Below are 17972 nucleotides of genomic sequence, written 5' to 3' on the forward strand. Positions count from 1 at the left end.
TTTCCAAACAAATTTGTACTTAGCTCAAATCTGAATAAGGCCCTATGGGAGGTTATTGTTCACTTTAGCCTATAAGCACTATTTTACTATCTATTCTATACTGTCTTTATATGATTATGCTCGAATGGCGCCTTCAGGTATTTGTGTGCTATAACTTTTATATGGGGATACTCTCTGTCATTTGCGAGTGATACTGTACGTAGTCTTATCCTTATATGACTGTATGCTTCTGTTATATTGATTCCACCAGATATGCAGTGTTATTAATGTTCTATCTACCTCTATATATGTATGGGGTATTTGTTATTGTATTTGCAAAAACTTTAAATAAAATTATTGAATTAAAAAAAAACCACAGGAAAGGCACGCATGTATTTGTAAATGAACGCCAGGACATTTCAACAAGTAGGGGACTAATTTATACATTACACATAGCTAAATCAACCTCATAAACAGTTAATTGAAAAATGATAATAGACATTCATTTCATTCGTATCATTATAGACAATGAGGCAAGGCAATAAATATAACTGAAGTGCAGTGATGAGCAATTTTAAATGGGTTGCGTGTGTGTCTACCTACAGATCCAGGGAAAAAAATATCTTTGTGCATGTGTACATGTTCGCACAATGCATCATCCTGCACTCACGCGAATGTGCCTACGAGCACGCAAGTGTGCGGGTAGCTTGAGTACCGTTGCAAACACTCTCATTCGCATGTGGCATGCATGTCGCAATTCGCACAGGCGCTTGCGAAAGAATCAACCTGAATAAGGTCCTAGCTGTGTCTGTGGGCAAGGAACTGGCACACCTAGTTACGGCCCTGCAGTATATTCTAGTATAGAAAACTAATAGTAAGGACATGAACCAGTGGCATCACTACTTTTACAGCCAATGTGGTGGCCACTATAAAAGGGTGTGTGGCTTCACCGGTCAGTGGTGCACCCTATTTCCATCATTCAGAGAGGGGGGGGGACCCCAGGAGATGTAGACTTACCCCAGTGACTGCTTCTGCATGGTGACAGGAGCTAATGTTACAGGTAAAGGTGTTCATATATAGGTAAGGGCATGCACAGATACAGTTGTGCTCATAAGTTTACATACCCTGACCATTTGTCAGAGAATACGAATGATAACTCAAACTTTCCTTTCACTCATGTTGCTTTCTCACTGCAGAAACGGGTAAAGACACGGTAGTGTTAAATGGAACTTTAAAACATATCTAGCCTGAAACCCCTTTCCCACTGCATGTTGTAAACTGTATATTACTGGTTAATTACAGTTTTTGTACCATTCACATTAAACCCGTTTTGAAAGGTACAAAAACAGTAATTCACCAGTAATATACGTGTCCTCTGGTACCTGTCCTGCCCCACCCCCCTGGTACCTGGCAGCTGGTACCCCCGCTCCTCCCCTCCCCTGGTACCTGCCAGCTGGTACCCCCCCCCCTGCCCTGGTACCTGTTACCCCCCCCCCCCTTGCCCTGGTACCCCCCTCCCTCCCTGCCCTGGTACCTGGTACTCTGCACCCCCCCCCCCCCCCAGGTACCTGGCAGCAATCCATCCGGGCAGCGGGGCAGTGCAGTAGGCAGTGGCATGCCAGGACTCCTAGTCGGCAGGCCCCCCACTGATGCAGGAGCATGATTCAGAAGGAGGCTGCAGCTGGTGCACAGACAGCGGGGGCACTGGGGATCTGGGCAGGTCCGTGCTCAGGAGGAGGAGGAAGCGGAGGAAGTTCCATTAGGAGATTATCATTTCATCGGCGGGGGTTCCTGCTGCGAATGGGAAATAGCGGGCCCGGAAATTACATATGTGCATATCTAATTAGCCCTGCTATTTCCCATTCGTGGCAGGGACCCCCGCCGATGAAATGACAATCTCCTAATGGACCTTCCTCCGCTTCCTCCTGAGCAAGGACCACGCTGCCCGGATCCCCAGTGCCCCCGCTGTCTGTGCACCAGCAGCAGCCTCCTCCTGCATCAAACTCCTACATGATGCTTTCATGCATCAGTCTGGGACCTGCCGACTAGGAGCCCTGGAATGCCCGCTGCCTACTCTGCCTACCATGCTGCCCCGCTGCCCTAATTGATTGCTGCCAGGTACCAGGGGAGGGGGGGGGGGGGTACCAGGGGGGGCCAGGACAGGTACCAGGGGAGGGGGAAGACTAGTGTGGGAACTTAAATACCGTTTCAGAGCCGTTCTCACTGCATAAAAAACGGCTCTGAAACGTGTAGGACTTTTTAAACATGTTGAAATACCGGTTATCTTTAACCGGTAAATCAACTCTGACACTTTCCCACTGCAGCCTTAAACGTTTTGAAAGGGAATAAATGGCAATATACCGCTAACAAGTGCAGTGTGAAAGGGGTATCATGGTTAGTCGTTGGGTGAAGCCATTTATTGACAAACAACTGTGTTTACTCTTTTTAAGTCATAATGACAACAGAAACAGTTTGTGCAGCGATGTGTGCTCAGCGATCCATGCTTTAGCACGTCGCTCGGACGCAGACACCCCATGTGTATGGGGCTTAAGGCAGACTGAACTGATCCCTTTATATCATGGGTCCTCAAACTGCGGCCCTCCAGATGTTGTGAAACTACAAATCCCAGCATGCCTTGCCACAGTTTTAACACTCCCTTATAGCAAAACGGTGGCAAGGCATGCTGGGATTTGTAGTTTCACAACATCTGGAGGGTCGTAATTTGAGGATCCATTCTTTATATGATCGGATCCTGTATCATAGTGGAAAAAGTCACAATCATGTCAGTACAGAGCTAGGGGCTCTGCAAAAAGGTTCTCAAAACTGCAGAACCCCAATGTGAGGTATGCAGAGTTTTAGAACTATTTTGTTAAAGATAACAGACTCCCTGCTTTCGTCACTTTAAAAAACAACAAATTCTTCTTTCCAGGTTACAGGTCCCTGACACAATCCAATACAATGAAAAAAAAAGTGTGAATATCACTAATAGTGCAAAAAAAAATGGTGTAGTTTTGCTACAACCATATACTTACACTCTGGGGTAAATTTAGTAAGGTGGGAGTTCTATTGAAGATAGCATCCAATCAGATACTACTTATTTATTTTTCACCTTCTAGAATATAATATATAGAATCTTATGCTGCTTTCCCACTGCAGACCCGTTTTAGTTTACAGGTAATCTTAAATGGTATTTAGCATTCCCACTGCAGCAGATTACAGTTTCAAATGCCATTTAAGTACCATTCCCATTGCAGGTAAAACGTTTTAGCTCTTCAAAACGTTTAGTGCCTGTGACAATGGGTCAGGCCTGTCTTTCCTTGTTGATATATATATATATATATATATATATATATATATATATATATATATATCTATATAGATCTATATATATAGATCTATATAGATCTATATATATATATATATATATATATATAGATCTATAGATCTATGTCTATATAGATATATATATATATCTATATAGATCTATATATATATAGATAGATATATATCTATCAACAAGGATAGACAGGCAGCTTGGAGGGGGTAGAGGGGGGAAGCTGTCCCCGGGTGCTGTGGGGGTAGAGGGGGGAAGCTGTCCCCATGTGCTGCGGGAGGAGGGGGGTCCCTGCTGCTGCTGAGGGGAGAGGGGGTACCTGTCAGCCTGACACGGTGCTGCCGCTGCTGTATCTCCCCCCCCGGCGGCCGGTCCTTGCGGCGTATGTACAGTCAGTGTCGGCGGTCCCTCTGGCGCAGGGGAAATAAATACTATTTCCCCTGCGCCAGAGGGACCGCCGACACTGACTGTACATCCGCCGCAAGAACCGGCCGCCGGGGGGGAGATACAGCAGCGGCAGCGGCCGCCGAGGGGGAGATACAGCAGCGGCAGCGGCCACGGGGGGGAGATACAGCAGCGGCAGCGCCGTGTCAGGCTGACAGGTACCCCCTCTCCCCTCAGCAGCAGCAAGGACCCCCCTCCTCCCGCAGCACCTGGGCACATCTTGCCCAGCGCTGCACGCTGTGGACCCGCTGCGGGTGCCTGCACCCGCAGCGGGACCATGTACACCGCCATTTACACGGGACCCGTGTAAAAGGTGTAAAAGGGGTATAACAGGACGGGGGCGAGGGGGAGGGGGGGGGGGCGGGGGGCAGCGGGGCGTACCGCCGGGCTGAAAGTGGTTAATCTTTCAGCCCGGCAGCGTACACACACGGAGATGATTGCTGAAAAAAATCAGCAATCATCTCTACCGTTTAAAGATGCATTCCCATTGCATCTTAAACGGTAGATTACCGTGCAAAACCCTGCTCTGAAAACGGGTTGAAATACCGTTTAACTTTAAACGGTATTTCAACTCTGGCGCTTTCCCACTGCAGCCTTAAACGGTATTTTGCCCTCAAAAATCGGCAAAATACCGTTTTAAGGCTGCAGTGGGAAAGGGGCATTATTGGCTGCTATTGACAACGTCCCATGTTCAGTAGAACTCTCATCTTACTAAATTGACTAGTCTTGTGCACTTACACACCCTATGCTATATAATACTGCATGTATCTTACTCTCCCAGATCCACCAAGAGTCTCCCGAAAATCGGCGACCCCACCCGAGGACATTTTAAAATGCCTTTTATTACTGTAATGCACTTTACAGCCTTTTATTTTTACACAGTGATATAAAATTAATGTTGTCTGCTGTAAGTAAGTAAATTATATAGCGCATTTTCTCCAACAGGACAAGTTGTAGATGTGTCAACTTACATCTTGCCTCATTTCATGTTAAACAGCCTTTCTAGTCCTGCTATAGAGCAGAGATCAAAGCAGAATAGTTTAACATTCATAATTGTTTTTTCCTTCTCTGTGAGCTGACGTTTTCAGCAAAGGGCTATCTGGGTACCATTTCAAGATGAACAGTTGGATTCATTATGTTTCCACTGTAGCACAGCGTGCCACTTGAGATTTCCTAACCTACTTGCAAACCACACCACCTTTGTACCCTTTGGAAGTGTGTGCTAAGAATGGAGCGTAGAAAAAGTGGCTACATACTGCATAAGTTTAACCCAAAGCATTTTGTAGAGAGTAAAGGTACATACACACTGGGCGATTTTGCCCAGTATGTATGCACAGCAATGATGGGAAAAATCACTGGGCTGAACTTCGCTCAGTGCCTACACACTGAGCGATTTTTGCCCATCTAAGCGATTTTCCCAGGGGTGGACAGCTTTTGCAGGATGCTATGGAAAGCCAAACACCCCATGGCTCATACACACAGGGCAACTTTTTTACAATCCACTTTTTAAATGATCCTCTAAGTGGCCACAGGGTTATTTGTAGTTTTGTTATATTGAATAGACATGTTTGTGCATCATTCAGCAACATGACATCAATGACATCAATAGCACACTCTGATATCTCAGTATCATTTGTTCAACAGCCGAGTGATGGGGAAGAAGAAGCATCACGTAAGGTGGATGACTTGCTGGAAAGTTACATGGGAATCCGGGATATGGAGCTTGGTAAGAGATTACTAAAGTCTAAATGTTATAATGCTGATAACACTGTGTAGCTACGCTGAGCCAAACATAAATATACCTGGTACTTGTTTAGTTTTACGGCGGCAGCGCTCGCAAACTCTTGCCTTACTTCTCTCAGCTACGTAATCAACGCAGCGTGTGTTTGAATTCTGGCAGCTCACCAGCTGCTTTACATCTGTAATCAGCAGCGTGTGCAGTCAGTCAGAAGTACCGAAGTGTAGTCAGCGTAGGCAGTACTGTTTACACAAGTAGCGTAGTCATTGTATTTACTGAAAAGCGTCTAGCGTCTAGTTCTAAAAGGGTCTAGTGTTTCGTTCTAGTCAGAAATAGCATCTGGTGCTCGCGACTACTGTCTCAGGTGTATGATATGGCAGGTGTGAATTTGTTCCTGAAACCACCCCACCATCCACACCATCCCGAAGCGTGGTGAGCACAGCACGCCCCGCGAGGGGACGTGGTACGTGTCGTCCCGACCTTTTCATACCCGCCACTATCCACGTCGGCGTGGAGTTGATATTATTATTAAAATGATTAATGCAAGGAATGATTTTCCGCAGCAAACTAAGACCTACATCTGGTGGTGTGAGAGACAAAAAGTTCACACCTCCAGGTTTAAGGTTGCCAGATTGTTAGAATTCTACAAGATGGATTTTCTTCAGGACTGAGTCTTCAGTCTCTGAAGGTTCAGTTATCTGCTTTGTCTATATTCCTTCAGAAAAAAAGTGGCACTGTTACCAGAGGTGCAGACTCAGCTGAGGCCTCCATTTTAGAGATGAGTGGGTCCGGATCTTTGAGCTCCAAACCCACCCGAACATTGCGATCCGAGGCGGGATCCGAGCCGACTCGGGAGTTCTCGCCTGAATTCCGGACCGAAAACGAGGCAATTCTCGCGGGATCTGGATTCTATATAAGACACACGCGCGCCCCGCCATCTTCACTCCATTATAGGAGAGGGAAGAGGGTGGTTAGGATCTTTGCTCTGTGCTGTGTGCTTTTGTTTGGTGCTGCAGTGCTCACTCGCTTAGGGTCTGCATGTAGGGGCTGCTGACTGTACACAAGTCCACTGTACAGGGGCTGCAGGAGCTGTGTTCAGTGTGACAGGGGCTCTGTCCAGTGTACAGGGGTTGTGTCCAGTCTACAGGGGCTGTGTCCAGTGTACAGGGGCTGTGTCCAGTGTACATGGGCTGTGTCCAATGTACAGGGGCTGTATACAGTGTACAGGGGCTGTGTCCAGTGTACAGGTGCTGTGTATAGGGTGCATTGGCCAGTGTGACAGGGGCTGTGTCCATTGTCCTGGGGCTGTGTCCAGGGTGACGGCCTGTGTCCAGGGGCAGTGTCCAATGTGATGGCTGTATTCAGTGTACAGGAGCTGTGTCCAGAGGCTTTGTCCAGGGTGACGGGCTGTATCCAGTGTCCAGTGTGACGGCCTGTGTCTAGGGGCAGTGTCCAGTGTGATGGCTGTGTCCAGTGTACAGGAGCTGTGCCCAGGGGCTGTGTCCATTATCCAGGGGCTGTGTCCAGGGTGACGGGCTGTATCCAGTGTCCAGTGTGACAGCCTGTGCCCAGGGCAGGGCCGGCGACAGGGGGTCAAGGGGGACAAGTGTGATGGGCCCCAGTTATCTGAAGGGCCCAGAGCTTCCATGCCCCAGCACGGCCACCGTCTGTACGAGCCGTCTACTCTGTGTGTGCAAACTGCTTGGGGCCACAGGCACACAGCCGTACACGCCGATGGTGTCTCTGGCTCCTGTATTTTTACTGCGCATGCTCGGTCATCTGTTTTGCGCTCTTCTAACAACCTGCCCTGCCTGCTCGTAGTGCTCAGTGTTCTTTTGTGAAAGTGGCAGGCCAGCAGCCAGGAGCCAAACCAGCAGGATTGAGAACAAGAGAAGTCTGCACCTGAAAGCAGGATCTAGAGCAGCAAAATGTTAAATGAGGCTCATGCAGAAGTGGGTTGTGTGGATTTGGGATTATGTGGGGGCCCCAGAAATATCATTGTACAGGGCCCCAAGATTTCTGTTGCCGGCCCTGGTCCAGGGACAGTGTCCAGTGTGTCAGCTATGTACAGTGTACAGGAGCTGTGCCCAGGGGCTGTGTCCATTGTCCAGGGGCAGTGGCGGATTCACGTGCCTGGGTGCCCCCTGTCATTTATAGCTGAGGACCAGGGCTTTCCAACGAGCCCAGCCCCGTGTCTCTAGCCCCCCGGGAACCAGAGATATCGCCTGGCAAACCTGTAACATTTTTTCCCCATAGGATAATATGGGACCCGTCAATTCCGACCCCCACCCGGTTCCGACGCCTGTCAGTTCCCTCCCTGGCATCACAGAAGCTTGTGGTTGATATCATTCAATCGCTGGGCCTTTAATATGATACCAGGCTGGTCCAAATCGGTCAAACGGTTCCAGAGATATTGCGTGTAAACCAATTTTTTTTTTAAAATGTAACTTCATGGCTGTTCATGAATTTGAGGGCAGATTACTCTGGAACCAAACGTTCCAGTTTCACTGGACCAAAATCATTCAAAGCCCACTCAAAAGTTCTTCAATATAATACTTGTCTCATGTAAATGGGTCAGTTGGTTCCGAAGATATAGCCAGATTAACGAGATAACTGGTTAAAGGGGGAGGGGTGGTTTTCTCTCCCCCTCACACCAGAAAATGCAGGGACTAGGCTGGTGTAAAAGGGGCCAACCTGGGAATGCATTTTCTGGTGTGAAAGGGGTATTATTTCAAATAGCCGGGACCTGCAGTGCTCTGAATACAGTCAGGCTCTGCCACTGTCAGTGGCTATCACTTCTGCCTGGCGGCGGCTGTCCCCCATTTACCACGAGCATGTATTCCCCCTTGGCAATGAGCATGTAATCCCACATGGCAACGAGCATGGAACCTCTGGCAATGAGCATGGAACCCTTGGCAATGAGCATGTAGAGAAGCAGCACTTATGTAGCATAATTTTTAATAGGCATTATGGTGTTTGGCATAACACATAATGGACATAATGGCGTGTAACTTAACGTGTAATGGACATTATGGTGTAAATGTTTAATGCGCACCTTTGGTGGACAATGTCCCTGTTTATGAAGTGTATTGTGAATTTTGGCTTAATCTGTGTGGCATTATGTGAATTCTGGCTCAATCCATGTGGCATTATGTGATTTTTGTCTCAATCCGTGTGGCATTATGTGAATTTTGGCTCAATCCATGTGGCATTATGAGAATTTTGGCTCAATCCGTGTGGCATTATGTGAATTTTTTCCCAATCCGTGTAGCATTATGTAAATTTTGTCTCAATCCGTGTGGCATTATGTGAATTTTGGCTCAATCCATATGGCATTTTATGCATTTGGCTCAATCCGTGTGGCATTATGTGAATTTTGACACAATCCATTTGGCTTCATGTGTAAGGGGCAAGAATAATGGGGTCTAGTATTTTGTTGCATATTGTGTAGAAGTTCTATATGGTGTGGTACACTACACTCAAGGACACGCCCCCTGTTCAGTGGCCACACACCCTTTTCCGGAGCGCGCTACATCCTTCACTTTTGTCGCCATGGTGGGCCTGCATACTTTAAATGCCAGGGCCTAATTTTAATCCCATTCCCACCCTCTCTCTGCCGCTCTCTTAGCATGTACACTGGCACCACTAACACTGCCCCTCCCCCACCCAAACCCTATTTTATCGTGGTGCCCCCCCTGTAATTTTATCCTGGATCCGCCCGTGTCCAGGGGCTGTGTCCAGGGTGACAGGCTGTATCCAGTGTCCAGTGTGACGGCTGTGTCCAGTGTACAGGAGCTGTGTTCAGTGTACAGGAGCTGTGTCCAGAGGCTGTGTCCATTGTCCAGGGGCTGTGTCCAGGGTGATGGCCTGTATCCAGTGTCCAGTGTGACGGGCTGTATCCAGTGTCCAGGGGCAGTGTCCAGGGTCCAGGGGCAGTGTCCAGTGTGACAGGCTGTGTCCAGTGTAAAGTAAGAAAAATAAATAAAAGTAATAAATAAAATAAAAACACATTTTTGGAGGATGATGGAGGAGGAAATAGTGGGAGATCAGCAACCTGATAGAAGTGCTGAAGCTGCTACCACCAGTCATGACAATTATTGGTTTGTTAAACTGTGCATGTCCTGTATACAACATAAGGGTGGGTGGGAGGGCCCAAGGACAATTTCATCTTGTACCTCTTTGTATTTTTTGCTCTTTGGAGCATTTCTCTTTTTTGGGGTAGTTTATTAAACTGCCACCCTGTCTGCCCCTGCAGTGCCGCTCTGCTTCCAAGATGTGCCAGGTTGGAAGTGTAAGTTCCACATGTATGTGATGCCCACTGCTGTCGCTTAGCTTAGTCATCCAGCTACCTCGGTATAACCTTTTGGCCCAACTACAGTAAATGAAAACAATTTTGTGAGCTGAGAAGTGATCAAAATTGACTAGAAATGAGTGGAAACTAATGTTATTGAGGTCAATCATACTTTAGGGGCAGAAACAGGCCCAAATTCTATTATTTTAGCAGTTTTTAAGCATTTTTGGCCGGCGCACATCTCTACTCCATATAAACAACCCGTGGCTCCTTAGGATTTATCCTTAGTTCTGTCGGTTTTACAGAAACCGCCTTTTGAGCCGTTAAGGTCTGCAGATTTAAAATATTTCACTTGGAAATTGACCTTTTTGTTAGCCATCTCTTCTGCTAGAAGAGTTTCAGAGTTAGAAGCATTATCTTGCAAGTCTTCTTTTCTGGTTTTCCATGACGATAGGGCTGTGTTGAGAATAGTTCCTATATTCCTTCCAAAGGTTGTTTCATCTTTTCATTTGAATCAGGATATTGTTATTCCAGTGTTTTCACCGTCTGAGGGGGTAAAGAATAGGGACAAGTTAAAAACTTTGGATGTTGTACGCGCTTTAACAGGGTTAAAGACATTCGTAAATCAGATTTGTTACTGTTTTCTTACGATGTTCATAAAAGAGGATGGCCTGCTTCTAAGCAGATCATTGCTAGGTGGTTGCGATCTGTCATTGAGATAAAATGAAAGATAAAGATAAATGAGCATACCACCAGATCGGTTGCTACCTGTTGGGCAGTACACCACGTGGCTTCGGCAGACCATGTATGTAGGGCTGCCACCTGGTCCTTTGTTCACACTTTCACAAAGTTCTAAAAGTTCCAGGAGTTCGCGTCGGAGGATACCTCATTTGGGCGAGCAGTGATGAAAACTGCAAACCTGAGCGTACCCTCGCAAAGGACCGGCTCTTGAACGTCCAATGTTGAGCTGTGTCACTGGGATGAGTGAAGAGAAAAAGGTATTTTTGTAAGAAATTACCGTTCGAATCCCTTTCTCTGATCTCATCCCGGTGACACAGCGATCCCTCCCCTTACGCTCAGTAAATTATACCGTTTCATGTGTTGTCATGCTTATTGGTTATATAAAATAAATTAATGTGCATATTAATATGTTCAGGCATTGTACTGAGTTAATGTATCCTAGTGTGCTTTAGAAGTTGAAACTGAAGATATCCGGGATGCAGCAGGGAGGAGCCTGCCTCTCAAGTCTTTAGCATAGGTGCCTGACCCTCCTACATCCCAATGTTGAGCTGTGTCACCGGGATGAGATCAGAGAAAGGGATTCGAACGGTAAGTTCTTACAAAAATACCTTTTTCTCTTCACTCATATAAGGATGTACTATACAGTATATTCAGAAAGGTCAGAAAATAACTATGACCATACATAAAGATGGAGCAGCTCTCATTAGAGCTGCTCCTGACGATCAAATCCCCAACCGACAGCCGCTGGAAGGGGGCACGTGCGCACAAGATGCTTGCATGCCCCATTCCAACGGAGCTATCCACCGCCCACCAACCCCACCCACCATCTCGGCCGTAGCCCCCCACACTCCACCCTAACCCTGCCCGTCTCCCTGAAGCGGATTATGCTCCCTGCCGCTGAGTGTATGGTCCCCATCAGATGGAGCACCTCTCCACCGCCGAACGACAGCTAAGAGAATCTGGCGATTCCCAGCGCTGGCTGAGAGGCGCTCCACCTGTATGACAGGAGATTGCAGCACAAAAGTAATACAGATGGAGCCGCTCTCATTAGAGCGGCTCCCAGCGTGCCATTCAGCATCCTGTCCTGTCTCAGCTCCATCCATCCGAATGGGGTTCGTGTCCCCATTCACTGGCTCCGCCAGCGGTAGAGATATGTAGCGCTGGCTCCATCTGTATACCACTATTTAGCAATACAGTAGTGAATAGGCAATGGGCATTAACTATTTTCAATAGAAAAACAGGCATCTTTAACTTTGCTGCTACAGCATCTCTTTGGCTATATCAATACCTCCCAATTGTCCCTCTTTCCATGGAATCTGGCCCAATAACTTTGCAAAACACAGATCTATAATAGCTAAATGGATTATTACTCAGCAGGTTTAGCATAATACATGAAACTGTTAAGTGTCCTTTAGAATGTAAGCTCTCTCACAAGCAGGGCCCTCTCTCCTTATGTGCCTTTCTTAGAATATATAAACCTCTGCCACCCTGATGATTGCTGCAGTGTCCTGTCCCCTGATGGAACTATCCGTATTAACCATGTACTTGTCCTAAACTGTCTTGTACTATAATTCGCTTGTGAATGGATGTTTAGCATAAACATCCATTCAGAAAAACATTCGCTGGTCGCCGACCATCGAATGATTTTGTAGGTGCTCGCAGATGTGAGACTCCTCTCTGGTTTCTTACATCTGTGGACGCCCTTTATGGAAAGTAAGCTGGCAGTTGACATCCACTTACGTCAGCTGCCTGCTAATTTACATGGGGCACCCAGTGCTTTCATGGAAATGTGCATCAAACCTTGGGTGTTCCCATGGGCACAGCCTGTCGCCACCGCCACATGCCCCACGCCCATATGGGTAGGTGCAAACAGGGTGGCGAACAAACAGTTCACCGCACCCGCTCGCAACAAGCGGATGCACATAAAAGTTGCTCAACATCGCTCCCTTGCGCATTCATGCAGGAAAGCATGCTGATCAAAACAAGTGCCCTATTCAGACAGGCTGTGATATTGCAGCCCATCCAATAATCGAATGACCGTGCATGTACACAATATGCAATGCGCCATCCACCCGAAGGCAGCCAGCAAAGACTACCCTTCACTGGGGGCTCGCAGGGTGATTAACACCTTGCAGGCATTTGGGGGCCGTAACGCAGTGTTTTCTTTAAGGGTCCCCAAAAAAGCAGGTATTTCCCAGCTGTTTGGAGGAAGGGCCACTGACTTCATCAGTGGCCTCCTTCTCCACACTGCCTTTGTAGTGCTGAGTGTGTCTAGACTTACACGGTGCAGTTTTCATCTTTGGATGCCAACTTCTGGCTATGGCAGCCTGAACACTAGCCATCTTGAATAATCTAAGGTTAACCAGATGGCCAATGTTCATGCAGAGTGATCACTTTCAGTAGTTACTATCAGAGCCCAAGTCCCACATTGGTCCACAGCAGTGCCAGATTAAGCTCTAAATGGGCCTGGAGCTGAAAATTATCAAGGGCCTATTATGCGCAATAATAGGGGTGACAGCCAGTACCTAATAATGTGGGAGGCGTGACCAGTGTTCTGGTTGAGTGTCTCTATTTGTGTAAATACTTATAACTAATTATATATTTATTTATTTCTATTCTTATATAGTGCACACATATTCTGCAGCGCTTTACAGTGTATAGTTGACATCAGTCCCTGCCCCAATGGAGCTTACGATCTATATCACCTACCACATGTACACGCACACACAGACATTCTAGGGTTCATTTTTGTTGGAAGCCAATTGACCTACCAGTATATTTTTGGATTGTGGGAGGAAACCAGAGTACTCGGAGTAAACCCATGCAAACACGGGGAGAATATACAAACTGCGCACAGTTAGGGCCATGGTGGGTATTGAACCCCTGACCTTAGTGCTGTGAGACAGTAATGCTAACTATTACATCATACGTACTGCCCCATATGTGCCTGGAAAAGGAAGGGGGCTGGCATAGGAAAAATGCAAACGGTTTAGTATAGGGTGGAAACTGGCAAAGAGGTTGGCATATGCAAGGGACCGGCACAGAAAAGAGGGAAAATAGAAGCTGCAGATATACTTACCTTCCAGCGGCGGCTGCAGTGCAGACCATGTATCGCCAGCACTGAACGATATATATGCACACTCCCTCCAGCCAAAGAGTACAATGATATATATATATATATAGATATCTAGATATATCTATTAGAGATGAACGGGTCTGGGATCCGACAGATCCGAATATGGTGATCCGGGTAAGGATCCGAGTCGGCTCGGGAGTTCCCGCCTGAATTCCGGACCGAAAACGAGGCAAAATGTCATCATCGAGCTGTCGGATTCTCGCGGGATCTGGATTCTATATAAGACGCACGCGCGCCCCGCCATCTTCACTCCATTATAGGAGAGGGAAGAGGGTGGTTGGGATCTGTGCTCTGTGCTGCGTGCCCTGTGCCCTGTGCTGTGATTTATATTTTATTTAGTGACTGGTGATTTTGTATGTTGTTGTAAATTAGGTGCTGCAGTGCTCACACGCAGGGGCTGCAGTGCTGCTGACTGTACACTCAGTGTACAGGGGCTGCAGTGTCCATAATACAAGGGGCTGTGTCCAGTGTGTCAGGGTCTGTGTCCAGTGTACAGGGGCTGTGTACAGGGGCTGTGTCCAGTGTACAGGGGCTGTGTCCAGTGTACAGGGGCTGTGTCCAGTGTACAGGGGCTGTGTCCAGTGTCCAGGGGCTGTGTCCACTTTCCAGGGGCTGTGTCCATTGTCCAGAGGCTGTGTCCAGGGTGATAGGCTGTATCCAGTGTCCAGTGTAACGGGATGTGTCCAGTGTGAGGGCATATATATCTAGTGTCCAGTGTGACGGCCTATATCCATTGCCCAGTGTGACGGCATATATCCAGTGTCCAGTGTAAGGGCATATATATCTAGTGTCCAGTGTGACGGCCTGTGTCCAGTGTCCAGTGTAACGGGCTGTGTCCAGTGTGGGGGCATATATAACTAGTGTCCAGTGTGACGGCCTATATCCAGTGTCCAGTGTGACGGCATATCTCCATTGTCCAGTGTGACGGCATATATCCAATGTCCAGTGTGAGGGCATATATATCTAGTGTCCAGTGTGACAGACTATATCCAGTGTCCAGTGTGACGGACTATATGAAGTGATCAAAATTGACTAGAGATGAGTGGAAATTAATGTTGTTGCGCTCAATAATACTTTAGGGGCAAAAACAGGCCCAAAATCTGTTATTCTAGCAATTTTTAGCATTTTTTCCCCCCCAAAAAAATCCAGATCCAAAACCAAAACCTGCAAGGGTGGTTTTGCCAAAACCAATTCAGATCCAAAACACGAAAGGGAGATCCAGATCCAAAACCCGAAAAAGTGCCCGCCGCTCATCTCTAATATCTATATATAGATATATATCTATATAATATAAATATATATCTATCCAAGGTAGTGGCGCAGCACTCGGACTAACAAAACAGGTAGAATAAAAGAGTTCACTACTCCATCTGAGGACGTTTCAGTTTATTCACTGTTTTCAAGTCATATATATATATATATATGAAAAGGCAAAAGGTACCTAACACCGCGCCCTAATAGCCCAAAGCAGCACCCCTGAAGGTCCCCTGTTAGCTGGAACCCAGGACAGATAGAAATACAAAAAGAATCAGGGTGCGCTAAGGTAAATCATACAACTGGTAGTAATTCAAAAGTACAAATATTTAATAAAAATGCCACAAATATGGCTAAAATAGATAACATGCAAAGTTACACCATTATATCACACAATATGTTTACAATCTGAAGATAGGACCAACGCGTTTCGTCAACCACGTGACTTCATCAGGGGCGTTTGATATGTTGATTGAAAACTCGTGCGAAAGCACTAAAAAATGATAAACATACATATAATAAAATACTAATTTGTACTGAATCTGAGAAAAATGAGAGAGTTGGAGGAGGAGAGAAGGATAATGGAGAGAACACGTAATTGATAGGACATAGTTTGCATTCATGTACAGCCCAGACTGATATTTAAAATGAAATCATTATTACGGGGCACAAAAATTACTACTAGGGGGCACAATAATTACTATAAAAAAAGGGAGAAGAAAGTTCATCAATATACACAATGTATCTTTTTCATAATGAAACAATAAAAACTTTTAAAATCGGTACCTTCTTAGAGCGGCAAATGTTAGAATATCCCAAACAAGCGGCAATTGTCAGAACATCCCAAACAAGAATTGTACAGATGTATATCTGAATAAAGAGATATATACACAGTGGCAATGTCAGGGTTTTCTCAAAACCCACTAAATTGAACCTTCACCATCACCCTTGAGATATATCAATTCAAAAGACTTACATATCGCCAAAACACTCAAAATGTTGGTGGAAATAGACAAAAACAGGTAAATCCCCAGATATTCTGTATCTCCACACCTTTGTAAATTGGTGTTAACATCAAGGATCAACCAGAAACTTAAAAAATAAGTCAAAATAATTCCATTCAGTATGCATACAAACATGATCAATTATGAGACAGTAATTAAATAAAAGGAGCAATGATGATCCCAAAAAGTATTTCCAAATTAAGTACTTACATAGGACAAATTGACCAAGGTGCTCACTCTAGTGTATCCAAATGCTGAATGACTGCTAGCATGTTTCCAAGGCTATATATAGGACTAGATAGAAAAGGTCACTTCCTGTTTAAATTTCTATTGGAAAAAAAACGTTTTTATTCTATCACAAAGAAGGTGAATGATGGGCCATTTATAATGTCCCCAGAGGTTTAACTTAGTTAGAACTATGGTGGTGTATTCCACCTAAGAAGAAAACAGGAGTGAGCCATATGAACTACACAGCGAAAAATGCCGTGCGTTCCAAATCGACGCCATTTTGTTCCTTTGGAACGCAAATGTGTGTGTAAGGTGCGCTTCCGTTTATCTACTACTCATGACAAAATTAAAATCACCAGGGGTCCAACTTAGTCAGAACTATGGTGGTGTAATCCACCTGAGAGATGAACTGGAATAAATTATAATGAACTACACAGCGAAAACGCCGTGCGTTCCAAATCGACGCCATTTTGTTCCTTTGGAACGCAAATGTGTGTGTAAAGTGCGCTTCTGTTCATCTACTAATCATGACAAAATTTAAATCACCAGGGGTCCAACTCAGTCAGAACTAAGGTGGTGTAATCCACCTGATAAATGAGCTGGAATAAATTATAATGAACTACACGATGTAAACATCGTGCGTTCCAAATGGACGCCATTTTTTCCTTTGGAACGCAAAAGTGTATATGAAGTGTGCCTCCGTTTATCTGCTATTCTCTGCCAAATTTAGAGTTATCAGGGCAACAACTCGCTTCTAGTGGCTGTCTGACAAAACTATATAAGTCAAGGTTATTGCAAGTCTTTAACCAACCTTGAGTTTAAATTAATGCACCCGGAATCCAGCAGAGGTCAAGAACTGATCAAAAAAGAGAGTTTCTGGATCTACTCCCTGAATTCCCTTACCCCAAAGGGTCTAAATGAGGGTGTAGATATAGTGGCCTTTCTCTAGCTTCACTCATTTTTTTATTTTCCCTTTACTATACTTTTTCATCTAATGCTCATTTGAATGTATTATTTGCTATCGATTTACATATGTTATGGAGATCTTGATGTAAATGTGACAGAAGTTAATTAAAAGGAGTATATTCATTTATGGATAAGAACTCGGGGCCTAAGTTGTGCCAGAAATTATATTTGATGGAAAAAGTTCTCCCATTAACGGTCAAGGAGTTAGCCTAATTATTAGTTATTACTTTGCCACTCTTCTATATATGTTATATAAGGTCTATATAATCAAGTAAATTTATAAAAAAAAAAAAAAAAACACATACTTAATTTATGCACATAGAATTATAATAATCAAACGTATATTCAATGGAGCATATTTAATTAATGCACATCTAATAATATAGCATTGTTTGTTCAATTAATACACATTTAATGACATAGCACATTTAATTAATGCACATTAAATAGCACAATATATATATATATATTTTTAATCTAGTCCTCAAAATAATACTGTGTTTAAATTTATAGGACCATACACATATTAAGTCAGACATCAGTATAACTAATAAATTGCTTAAACCTTATCTAAAAAAATTCTTTATAAAAACGGACCTATCAACATATTGGTACGATGGGCACAACTTTGGGAATAAAAACCCTAAATAATCTTGATTTTCCCCCCGTTTTTTATAAAATATAAAATATAAAATAAAATATATTCTCTTATTTCTATAGATCCATAGGACTTATCTTCTTAGTGAGATTAATTAATTTTTTGTTATTGGAGCTTGATAACCAGGTTAGATTGTGGATTTAAAACCACCTGTGGTAGCACTGTCGATTTATGCTTATTGCTTGGCAACCCTGAAGGC

At 45.0% G+C, this 17972-nt stretch overlaps 1 protein-coding gene across 1 annotated transcript in view; it reads left to right on the forward strand.

Annotated features, from left to right (window-relative positions):
- The window catches only part of GIPC3 (GIPC PDZ domain containing family member 3), a 140441-nt gene that overhangs the window by 73485 nt on the left and 48984 nt on the right, over nt 1-17972 (forward strand). Inside the window, exon 5 of the mRNA XM_083179060.1 lies at nt 5402-5483. Coding sequence (XP_083035186.1) covers nt 5402-5483 — 82 coding nt within the window. The remainder of the gene's footprint in view (nt 1-5401; nt 5484-17972) is intronic.

This window comes from Crinia signifera, chromosome 1, assembly GCF_055691185.1.
Source record: "Crinia signifera chromosome 1, ASM5569118v1, whole genome shotgun sequence".
Taxonomy (NCBI): Eukaryota; Metazoa; Chordata; class Amphibia; order Anura; family Myobatrachidae; genus Crinia; species Crinia signifera.